Source organism: Eucalyptus grandis, chromosome 10, assembly GCF_016545825.1.
Source record: "Eucalyptus grandis isolate ANBG69807.140 chromosome 10, ASM1654582v1, whole genome shotgun sequence".
Taxonomy (NCBI): Eukaryota; Viridiplantae; Streptophyta; class Magnoliopsida; order Myrtales; family Myrtaceae; genus Eucalyptus; species Eucalyptus grandis.
This window is the reverse complement of record NC_052621.1, coordinates 9539586-9552541: the sequence shown is the minus strand read 5'-3', so window position 1 is coordinate 9552541 and position 12956 is coordinate 9539586. Positions and strand designations below refer to the sequence as shown.

Here is a 12956-nt window from a genome sequence, read left to right as displayed (position 1 = left end):
AAAAAAAGAAAAAAAAAGCGGTCTCTGCTGTATGATATGACCATCATTACTAAACCTGTAACACGCAGGCAAGGATCTCATGGGTGTGGCAAGTTCTATTCAATACTCCTTCAAAAAGCAATTTCCTCCATTTTGGAAGTACAGGAAATATCCTAGGCAAGAAGAAAAGAATTTGGATAAAAAGCATAGGCGTGGCTTGGACATACCGAGATTATGCTGCATCAGAGACTGGCAAGCATGTTTTCGTTTGTCAATTATCAGATGCAGTTTCTTAGCTTTACAGCAATCTGCCAATTCAAGAAGGTCAAACAATAAAAACTCATCACCCCCAAAAAAGGCCAAAAGCTCTTTTACTTTGCCATAATCCATGCATGGTAGATCTCTAGTCGTCTCTTCATCCACTAATGAGAGGCAACGAAGTGATTGGATGCCCAATTTACTTGCCAAATCATTGCTGATACAATCATGCACAAACCGTTTCTCTAGAAGATTGCTAGTGTCGATCCAAGGAGCATCATTATAAACGAGGTCCCCAGCCCACCTCAAAGCTCCTGAAGAATCAGGAACCAAAATGGAGGTTCTAGATGACTCAGAGAGAGGTATATCCAAGCAATAATCACCAACAGCTTCTAGGATACGCACAACAAAGTTTAACTGATCTAATGATAGTGTAGAGCCTTTCAAATCGTTTCCCAAATTTTGTAGCACACGAACGTAATCATGAAAATCAAAACTAGGTTTAACACCTAACGCCAAGAGCAAGTCCCTAAATTCCACCAGTTCAGATGGAACAACATACAGATAAGGATAGAACTTCACTGGTGAATCAAAAGCCAGGGCACTTGCTGGTACAAAACTATCTCCTGTCCAGACCCAGGAAATACCATCAAGTGCTGATTTTAGCACTTCAACATCATCAGTACCCATGTACTTTTGTAATTCTCTATAGAGGGATAGGACTCCCTCTTGTAGAGCATCACGAAAAACAGGTTCCACAGAAGAATGTAATTTAAGTTGACCATAAAGCTTTGATATCTCAATCAACTGCGTCAGTAGGATTGTTACAGGTGGGGGATCCATCCAACCAAGTTTACCTATCAAGTACATCGAGCAACAATCACCACCAAGTATGTGCATTGTTGAAGATACTATCCACATCTGTGATTTAGGCCTCACAATGCTTGGTGCAGCCACTTGACTGGTGGATTTCAGCCAGGGAAAGCCCTCAAATGGTGGATCCAAACAAATAGGACACCAAGCAATACCCTTCAATTCAGACCAGAACTCTTCTTCTGATATATCATCAACTACTGTGTCAAAGAATGGAACAGGGTCTGCTTTGTCTTCATCTCCATTGGAGTCAAAATTATTATTACTTCCATAAAATGCACTGTCGCCAGGAAGTGTGCTCAAATTGGATAACTCATTGGAAGGTCTTCCCCCTCCATCACCTGAGATTTTACATGCTATATTATCTAGCATGCCAAGCAGCTTTGTGCCATAGTTAAGAGCCTCCAAATTTCCACTATTGTAGAGCAGTGACACTGATCTTGCACAATCGAGCAAAGTAGTATAATTAAACGTTCTTCGAAGTCCAAGATCGATTAAGATGTCCAAAATATCAGGATCTGAAAACTTCTCAGAAGGAAAGAAAGCTTCTATATGCAGTATCTTCTGCAGCTCAGACACACGAGGGTCGTAAAGCCTGACAAAATATCAGCCAGTGATTAAAAGAAAGCATCAAGTAGTTGAATTTGATGTATTTATTTTCCACTAATTAGGAACACACCATGAAAAAAAGTCTTACCTAGTAGCAGTTATGTCCATAAAGCAATAATTGAAAATATATTATTAGTTTTTAAAAATAAGTGAGGAAAAAAGTGCAATTGCAGATACACAACTTTTATTTATAAACAAACATATACATATACATATACATAACAATTACCTTCTCAGTAAGCAACAGCTCCCTGAACCAACTTTTTCATTTAATAAAGAAAATGGCATGTATGATGAGCATATGAAGCATGAGGAAAACAACGCTAACTATAATAAATAACCTAGTTAAGTAGTGTTTATTGTTAGAAATCCCACCCTAAAACCGTAAGCTATTTGATGGAGGGAGATACATACATAAAAGCCATTATAAATCTTGTATACAAGCAATGTCATAGTGTAATGCCCTCCCAATCATATGCATGCCAAATTGGAACCATGTGGAGGCCGGACTTGGAGTAGATGAATTGGGAGCAAAATAAGCAAAAACGATATAAGAAATGGAGCATTTTATGGACCATGAAGACTTGAAACTCGACTATTTACAATGTCAGAAATCAAATCTTAAAGCTTAATACAATAATAGGATAGAGAAAAGTAGAACATTCAAAACACACTTAAAGCATCCCTGATAGATTTCAACCGCATCCACTAGCACTACAAAAAGATAATGAAGAATAACCCAATAAAGTACCTGGATGGCTCAAGCCAACATCCGTCCGCTGCCAAAACAAAAGGTATCACACAAAGAATAGATTTAATAGAATTATCTTCATCAATCAAAAGCTTAATGTCGTGCAGTATTGCTGATATAGCATCTGGCTCATTAACAAACTCTGACATGTGCTTGAGTGCATAATCCTTGTAGAATTCCAACTTTTCTGGCTCTTGAACTTCTAAGTACCTTTTCAGAATGATTTTTTCTCTCTCTGTCTCTGTACGTATGAAGTCATCATTCAGGAGATCATCACGTACACCATTAGGTTTAAGCAATTTAATTGGTCTATTCAAGCTGACAAGTTTTCTGCTTCTATATGATTCAAAAATCGGAAGGGATCTGATAATACTGATATGGTGGTCATCCACTTGCTCTTCAAAAAACCATTTGGACTGAAGAATGAAACTCTTCAGTTCATGCAGCTCACCTTCTGACACGTCACTGAAAAGGCTATAGATGTTCTCGGGCTTACCAGTAATAGAACTAAAAGCTTTTAATATGCCAATCGCTGTTGGAGGTTGCACAAACTTGTCCAGCTGAGGATGTTCAATTATCATGTCGGGTCTTAAGAACTGACAACCCACTTTCACCAATAGACAGGACATATTCTCGCTCCACCCATGATTTATTAACACATTGGAATTTTCTGTGAGTCGACAGAGAAAATTGCTGCCAACAGGCAGTATGGGCCACTTTGAAAACAATGACAGGTCATGACAACTTAACTTTAAGTAGCTCCAGAATAGATTCATCCATTCGAAGCTTGGGTGGCCTTCATGTCCAGGCGACCAGTTCACCTGTGTAGCATTCTGCCATTCTGCTGGCAAAAATTTCACAAAAAGTTTCTCGAGCAAGTGGCTTGAGAGAAATGACAAATTTGAGTCTCCCCTTTTAGCTATATCACAGAGCTTAACATGAACTTCTTCTGGAATCCCAGAATCAATTAGCTGATGTGGAAGGAAATCTTTCAAAAGGCCATATTCTTCTCCTTGGGCAATGTAAATTCTTTCCCCAATCCCATTCTTGTCAAAAGTTGTAAATGAACCATCAGCAAGAGGCAAAAGTGGCAAACCATACAGATTTTCGGTTTTAACTGTTCCATTTAGATCAAGCAAGCAATACTCAAGGGTCAAAATAACTCCATCCCGATTGCTGAAATTTCGTCGCCGTCGAATCAACAACGACCTTAGAAAATGAGGTGTGAGGAAATGCAGTGAAGGGCATGTCTCTGCAAATTTCTCCACAATAGGCTCAGAAATCATCACTAAAGGTAAACCAGCATCCGACAATGCTTCAGCAAGCTCATATGCCTTATGGAACTTAAAATCAGGAAAAAGAGCTTGTTTGGCTGCTATCCACTGGCCGCCCCTAGCTTTGGTGTGCAGTACACGAAAACCAAGGTTAGCAATGGAAGCATAAAGTTCGTGCACCATTGATACCCAAGGTTCTAATCTTACTGCCGTTGGCCAAAACGAGAAGAACAAATCACATGGACCTATCTCCACTGCAAGTTTCTCAAGCAAGTGACCATACGCTGGGGCAGCCACATCCTTAAGGAGGTAAAGATTCCAATCAGAGCGTTTTTTGCCATGCCCTGCCATGTCATTCCCAAACCAAATGTCTCTCCTGTTTGATGACAACTCAAAGTATGCATTAACATGTGCAGGAAGACCTGTGCTGATAGGAAGTGGGAGAAAACAGAAGGCACGGCCCTCAAACTCCTGCTTATCCTTAGTTGATGCCACAGCTACTTGAAATAGCTCTGGGATGATCAAGGAAGCATCCTCCTTCCAAGAATCAGAATCACTTTTATCTTCAACTGTTTCAGAATGTAGATGAGCAGCAACACAAGCCCAAGGAACAAAATTAGCAGACTTGCCAGTGGAGGTTGCTAAGTTGTCCTTAGATCTCCCGCCACTCAAACATTCACTGGTAATCCAGAAGTGTGATAGAGCACCGCACGAGCCTTGCTCCCTGACGATAACCTTTTGACATCTGCAAGGGTGATCCTTACCAATGGATTCAACCAATTTTCTCACAAACTGACCTTTATCCATTCCACTGTGTTTATTTCCATCAATAAAGCTAAAAATCTGATGCGATGCCTGATGTTCTGCTTGTGGCTCTTGGATCACATGCTTTTGCACACGATGGAAAAGTTGCATCTCGTGACCAGTTCCCTCCTTGACAAAAATGCTGATAGTTTTGACATTGCGTAAGAAAAGCAAAGCATCAGAAACAACCTCAGAGAAGGAAACAAAGAGAGACATGACATCTTCGGGAGTGTAAGTTTCTTTCTTTATTTGGCTTCTAGAAGCAACAGTTGCATTCCTAAGGGGAAAGCGGAAGAAGGTACCAGGAAATGGATGTTGCAAGTCACAGCCAAAGTGCAAGAAAGGAGAGAACTGATCAGGGAATTGTTCCAGAATATTTCTCCCTGCAAACCTGATTCGCAAGCCTGGGTGAGAAGGAGTGATCCCAGGCAAGTTACAAGCATGGGGATCAAACATGACAAGATTTTCCCCCGAAACAAATGCAGGAATGTCTGTAAAGTGGTATACACAATTAAATCCCAGCCCAAATCTTCCAATAGCAAAAGGCTTTTCTAGTTTGCTTTCCTGACCAATTCGTGAGATGGCATATAGATCTTGTGGACTAAAAACAGAGTCATTAAAGCAGCACAATGCAGGCCCCTGCAATTCTCCCATTTCGGGAGAGAGAACAGAAGAAGTCCCATACTGGGTTTTATCCAAGAGAAATGTCACCTCTGAAGCACCTGCATCCTCTGCATTCTGGACAAGTTCAAAAAGGACTCCTGGTCCATCTGCATACATTTCTAGAATATGTTTAAGTCTCGTTGTCAAGGCTTCATGCTGTCCAAAAGCTTCAGCAGCTCCGTATAAACTTAAATTCATGGAATCAGCATTCTCAGCTAGCAAGATCCTCCGGAGAGAGCAAACACCAAGCTTCTCTGCAACATCATTGGAAATATTCCCATGAACTAATTTTTGAACCCTTGTCTTTGCATTTAAGACACAGTTAGATCCACTACCAAATGAGCTATCAGAATAATCCGGGCTTAGCAACCAGGGTGCATCATTATAAACCAATTCGCTTGAAGGGAAGAGTCTGCCAGAGACATCTGGTAAGTATATCTTAACTTGATCCTGGACCTGAACTTCGGATAGATGTTGCACAATCAGAATGGCAGCCCTGATTTCCCGGGGATCAAGAGGCAAGGAACCTTTTCTCATAGCCATTCTGTGTAGGATATCAACATAATCGACAGGCTTCAAGAACTCCCTAACACCAAGCTCTAAGAACAATTCTCTAAACACAGCTAAGTCAACAGGTATGACACGAATATAAGGAGCCAAATGAAGAGGACCATCAAGGACAACCTCATCTGATGTTGAAAATCCATCTCCAACCCAAATCCACCTACTACCTTCAAGAACAGCCTTTACAATGTCCATTTCATCTGTGCCAAGCAGACCTTTCAATAATGAGTATATCCTTGGCATAGCCAAAGCCAATTCTTGCCGGAGCACCAGGTCATCCACAGTCTCATTATTTTTCCCAAGTTCGAGCAGCTGGGCAGCAATCACGCTTCCCCCAGGCATGGAAGACCATCCAAGCCCATGTGACAGGGCAGTGGATGAGCACTCCCCATCCAGTATCCGCATGCTTGCAGAAACAAGCCACAGGTCCCTCTCCAAACGTACAAGCTTTGGAGGAGCCACATTGGAAGAGACAACAGGCCATGGCAAAGACTTAAATGGGGCAGATACCAGAACAGGGCACCAGCAGATCATTCGAAGATCATTCCAAAACTTTTCAAGGTCAGACTTCAAGTTGCGAGGTCTGAACGCAACAGCAGCAAGAGAAACCATTTTATTTACCTTTCCCTGTTCATCCTCCAACTTGTCTGGCAGCCACTTCATTGCATTCACCTCTAGAAAAGAAAGCAGCACTTTGCCTCTGTAATATGCCTTCTGTGGATCCTCATGGACCAACCTCTCCACCTGTTGTGCACTTTCAATTATTGTCTCCGGGGAAATCGATGTCCTTAGACCCAAACCTTGCAGCATGTCCAAAATCTCAGATTCTTGAAAAGAACCATGCGGGAAACAATCAGAATTTTCCAGCAAAGTATATATTTCTTCTACACGAGGATCATATAAGACTGAAGGACATTTGATCAAACCACTCTTGGTTGGAACAAATTCCAAACTTCTCAAGCATTCCCTCAGAAAAGGGTCCTCAAGACACAATTGCGGCAGATTCTTCAACACCGAAAGCATAAGGCCATCGCGGGTTTCAGGTTGCAAATCCCTTAGTCTACAAAAGACCTGCTCTCTGTAAAAACGCGCCTTTCCCATTCTCTCGATTCCATAATACTTCGAAAAGATCTCCTCTTCAGTTGTTGAAGAGATCATAACAAACTCAACGCCCAGAAAGCTCTCTGGGATATCCAATGGGGGTAAGTACTTATGAGGAACTTCTAAGTCAGCATACTCAATATTCAGATCAGATCCAGGCGAATATACCTTGTAAATTGGAAGCTTCCTGCACTTTTGAAGGTCAAGATCATTCACACGACCTCCAATGTACCACTTAAAATCGAGAAGAAATATTCGAAGAACATCCCTTTCTTCTGCTCCGACACTCTGGAAAGTTTGAGTTATTCCACCATTCAAAGAGATAGAGTCAAAAATAGATTCCAGGACACCTGTGATGTTACTTTCCCATATAAAGTGCGACAAATCGTGATGTTCAACCCCGAAGTCAGGACTGAGTATCTTGCATCCAAATTTTGCTAGGATATCTTTCATCTTGTCACTCAAATCATTCCCCCTAATCAGTCTTGATCTTCTAGAAGCTCTACACAAATGACCAGATGTGGATGGTAAAATTGGCCACTCACTAAACAAAGACAACTTTTCACACTCAGCTTTTACATACTGCCAGAACAACAAAAACCATGACGGAGTTGGATGGTCTCGACAATTCTCTGGGTCCCAGAACACAGTGTTCTTATACTTCCAATCCCCAGGTACAAAGCTGGGAAATAATTGTATGAGATGATCAATGCTGAAAAGAGTAAGATTGGCCCTTGAGGATTTAGCAATAGATGTAAGTCTGCCCAGTAAGTGGAGAGGGATATTGCGATCAATCACTCTATCCAAGACTTTCTGAAGCAGCATGAACTCAAGTTCATTGCAGACAAAGTAACATGACCCTTTTGAGGCATCTGATAATGAACAAAAGTCACCATTTGCAAGAGGAAGCAAAGGAATGTCATAAGCATGAGTGCCAACATCAGCATCAATCAAGTCCTCAAGACAATATTCCAACAAAACAAGTTTGGCAGACTTGCTCAGGGATCTTAGAATTCTGCATCCTTTCAGGTGCTGCCGTACATTATGTGGAGTGACTACTTTCTGTTGAAAAATGGATGCATAACTCAAGATCATACTAAACAATTGATGGGACAAAGAGACAATGGGCATTCCTAGCTGAATCAAGGCTTCCCCAAGTTCTTTGCTTCCATCAAATTCTGCATCATGAAGAAAGGCCTCAGAAGGTGAGACCCAATTTCCTCCTTGAATCTCAGAATATAACACAGGGGCATTGGCAATGTTTCTGAATATGTACTCGACTAAAATATTCCATGGCTCTTCAAATCTACCAACAGGCCATAAGGAATAGTATAAATCAGTTGGACCAAGTACCTGTTGAACACCAAGCAGCAACCGTGCAAAAATAGGTGCTACAAGATCTTCCAGAAGAAGCCTGTTCCAGACAGAACGAACTTTCCCACTTCTATCCATGTCATCTCCATACCAAATTCCACGACGATTTGATGACACCTCAAAATATGCATTGACTTGCACTGACAGTCCAGTTCTCACAGGCAACGGAAGAAAACAAGATGCACCACCAAGCTTGAGAACACTTGTCTGCTAAAAGAATAAAGAGCATGAATTATTTCTCTGAAGGAAGCTCCTCAGGAAGATACTGAACTGTGAAAGCAAAGAGGGACTTAGACAGTTTCAAGGGCATCCATTCAGCAAACTGGCATAGCAAAAATAAGCAGGAAAGGAGAAAAGTTTCCCTAAGATGACATATATAAAAGGATTTGTATTTTAAGGAGATGACACAGTCAACGAGTGATAATCAATGTTCCCAGTTATTCCAATTGACAGAAGTGAACAGGAGCTTTGTCGACTTGATTTTATCTTAAAAACTGATGCAAGCAGTCTGCCTCGCCCTACTAGGAATAACCATGGAGGCAGATCGTCAGGAATAATATGTGTATGATAAATACATGTGAAAGTGTAAGAGATTCTCAGGAAAATTGTTAACAGTTTTTTAACACATTTCAGCACAGCTGCAGGGCGCAGTTTCAATTAATTCTTCTTCTAATAGATATTTTAAGAAAGAAGTAAAAAGACAGTCAAAAAGCCAATGTTCCATTTACAGCTCAGATAACAAGTCTATGTAAATAAGTGACGGCAAAATATTCCCTCACTAACGAAATTCCCAACAATGGATTAGTTATAAAATCATGCCAACACTGCCTTTAGATCGGCTTGGAATCTGATAATATTATCTCCTTGAAGACATCAACAAAATGTACAAAATGAATGCAAATTCTACACGAGAGCTCCTCTTAAAATAAGTACATCCTGTAGTCCCATAGAACACTCCCCAAATAGATAGAGAGCTGCAAATAAGTTTCTCTATGTTGAGAGAGAAGGAATTGCGAGTTACATCAGATGGTGATATGCATGCTGCAACAGAAGCCCAAGGCAGAAGGTGCATATCATGTTCTCTTGAAGCAGTTGATGCAAAAGAAGAAATTCTACTGGATCTGGATGCCATTGCTTGAACTATGTAGAACGTATCGACCTTCTTCTCAAAATTATTCCCACTGGATGTTTCGCTCAGGAAGTCCAGTGAGAAAGAATCCATCTCGCTATCTTTAGAATCAGCTGATTTTGACATGGTAAGAAATGCCTGACGATGCAAAATTGTCTCGCTATTCGCAGAACAAACAGAACAAGAATAAAGCTTCATAGGCTCAGGTTGTCCAACGTCCCAGATATACATTTCAATAGACAGAACGCTCTTAAGAAAAAGCAGCGTTAGAACTCCCTCCTCATACAGCTGAGTGAACATTGAACGGATATCATCCTCCTCGTAAGCTTGCCTAGAAAGCTTACTGTTGACAGCCTGATCAGCATTTCTCAGTGGAAACCGAAATAAAGTTCCAGAAAACGAACTTTGCATGTCACAACCAAATGCACAATATGGAGAAAACTGATCCTTATATATTGAAATAGCTGAAGAATTGACAAAGTCAATCCTTTTTCCAGGATTTGCTGCAGACACCTGAGGAAGATAAACACCCTGAGGATCGAACAACACAACATACTTCCCACTCACGAAAGAGGGCAAATCAGTTAAATGGTACACCGAATTGAAGCCAACCCTGAGTGACAAAATCATAGTTAGGATGAAGTCAAGAAAAGATTCAAAAATCAATGGACTGTGACAATGTTTCTAAAAAATAGAACATCAACGGATCTATTTCACTTAATTAAAAAACACATGATGGGAAAGAAAATCCAAATGGCATGCTTAATTAAAAAATCTATGATGGGAAACAAAATCCAAATGGCATGCTTGTCAATCAATGAAGGAACGTTGACATAAATACCCGAAACCAAACAAAAACACAAAATTAAATCTAAAGCTAAAATCAACGACGGCATGGAGACTTGATTGCCGCTTCAAATTCAATTTGGGCATCTAATCAGGTCAATATTGTTTCGCGGTATATGTCCTTGTGCTAGTTTTAGTCTATGATTGACCGATTGCTTACATCATCAGCAACTATAGATTGTTACTTTCATGATTATGTGACATAACCTTAGGCTTATAGAGCTGCTCATGAACTTTTTACCAAAAAATACCAATCTTCTACCTGTGGATGGACTAATTTTGCTAGTCCATTTTCATATAACATAAGAATTGACCTTGCTCAACTTTGCATGTCGACAAAAAGTACTTCTTCAAACCAACTTGATAAACGATATCTTGTGCTTTTTATGTGAAATTCCTCCACAACAAACTATGAAAAAAAAAAAAAAAAGATATCCCCATTTACATTTAGGGTGTGTGAAACTGCAGATATCCTCTTCTACCAGAACCTAGTTAAAAGTTGCCACTTGGTACAAGACACTCGTTACACGTCCAATCAAGGAAATTGTATGCACTAACTCTACTCGTGCTATGTAGGTGATTTGAAAATTGAAGCATTCCATATTGAGTATGCTTAACAAGTGCCCCAGGACAATAGTTAACAAGATGCTCTTTACCAACATGCTTCTAAAATGAGTTATTTCTTTTGGAAGATAAGAAGTACACAATCTCTAGTGAATGACTGAACCATATGATGTGAACTGCATCTATTAGTAACCCATATACCCAGCTTGCTACCCAATTTTGAACCCAAACTGTGATTCTCTCAGGAAACCCAAACAGAAATCTTGCGACAGGTTATAGTTCTAAATCAGACCACACATCTTCCACATGCTCTAGAAGTCCAGAAAACGTGCTCAGGACTGCAAGAGATCAAAAGCTGCACTGTCCTCAGTGTTCATAATCCTGATTAATCACATGCAGCAACAGCTGAACCACTCATCCCATTGCAGAATCCAGGAATGCATCAACAACTTAGTACTCCCAAAAAGTATTTTACAAATGGGAGGAATTGCTGCTACTACAGGGTTCTCATAATTTCAAACAAACTACCACAGTTCCACTCTCTTCCTGATCAGTAAACTCTGACACTTCCATGTTACAGTACCAGAGCCACTCCCGCTAGAGGAAATACCGAACTCAGCACAAAACTCCAACCACATTCATCATCCATGTAATATGCGGCGAACGCACGTACCCGAAGCGGCCAGTCTTCGTCGCCTGCGAATGCTTGCTACTCCCACCGATCCTCGAAATGCTGGCGAAGTCCTCCTCCGAGAAGATGGCGTCGTTGTAGGCCAGCAGGGCGGGGCCCTGCCACTGCGCGAGGGAGTCCGACAGGAGCGACCCCGAGCCGTGGGCGCGGCGGTCCAGGCAGAGGCGCACGGTGGTGGCGCCGGCGTCGTCGGCGTTCTGGATCACCTCCTTCAGCACCGTGGTGCCCTCGGGGTAGTTGAGCAGGACCTCCCTGATGCGCCGCGTCAGGTCGACCTTCTGGCCGAAGTCCTCGATGAAGATCGCCGGCGAGGCCGCCATCGCTTCGCTCGCGGCGGGCGGTTCGATGATCGGGCGGCGATGAGCCCGGCGCCGGTGCGCGGCGGGGCTTCAAGGCATGGCGCCGGCGAAGACGTTCGGGAGGATCGCGATCGGAATCGGAATCGGAAGGTTGGGGAAGTCGGTGGAGGATTCTGGATTGGGGAACAAGCGAGGATCGTCGGTCTGGTTTCTTGTAAAGGCCTCCGTTCGCGATTACGTCACGGTCGCCGTCAGCACGGACATGAAATTAAAACGGCGTCCTGGATGCACGGGAGTCGCCGTCGGTAGTGGCTCGGCTTTCCGTCCGCAAAAATTTTTACTTTTCTTTTTTTTTTTTTGAAAAATATGATTCGGAAGAAGAGGAGGAGACGGTGGAGTTTTTTTCTCGGGCCCCGTTCAAACGGGCCCACGTCCCGTTTACAAAATATTCCCATCACTTATGGTCTTTTTAATTTATCTACTTTTTGGTTCAGATGACTTATGGTAATTTTTATCAATGTCGTTTACGATTTTTAGGATTTTTTTCTACGAAATTTACGAGCCCAAAAGGTAATCTAGGATATAAAAAGTATCCTGCGAACCAAAAGATTTGTTAACAAACTTATTTTGTCATTTATAGTTTGAATGTTTAATGTGAAAATAACACTTTAATTTACGAGATGAAAAAGTATTTTATAGACTCAAAAAATACTTTGCGAACATTACAAAGCCAAAAGGTATTCTACAAAATAAAAAAGTATTTTATGAACAGAAAGATTATATACAAACTTGTTTTGTCATTCATGATTTGAATGTTTAACGCAAAAATGATATTGTTATTTATGAAGCAATAAAGTATTTTACCGACTCAAAATGCCTTTTACAAACTTTATTTATCATGTACAATTTAACATGCGATATTATTACAAAATACCTTATGGGTGAGTAGGTAGGTAATTTACGAAATTAAAAAGTACCTTACAAAATTTATTGAACATGTACGATGCAATAAAAGATACTATTGTCACCAAAAAAAATAATAAAATAAAATAAAAGATACTATTGACAATAAATACAAATGAAGAAAATTAACTCATGCAACCAAAAGATTTTTTTAATCGAAAGGGTAGCTAGAGAAACTTTATTCAACTTCATGACACAATAAAGATAAATTACT

At 40.9% G+C, this 12956-nt stretch overlaps 1 protein-coding gene across 1 annotated transcript in view; it reads right to left on the bottom strand.

Annotated features, from left to right (window-relative positions):
* Nucleotides 1-11999, bottom strand: part of LOC104421597 — a 29463-nt gene extending 17464 nt beyond the window's left edge. Inside the window, 4 exon segments of the mRNA XM_010033604.3 lie at nt 207-1705; nt 2471-8460; nt 9272-9992; nt 11463-11999. Coding sequence (XP_010031906.2) covers nt 207-1705; nt 2471-8460; nt 9272-9992; nt 11463-11800 — 8548 coding nt within the window. The 5' untranslated portion in view covers nt 11801-11999.
* Between the last annotated feature and the right edge of the window lie 957 nt (nt 12000-12956).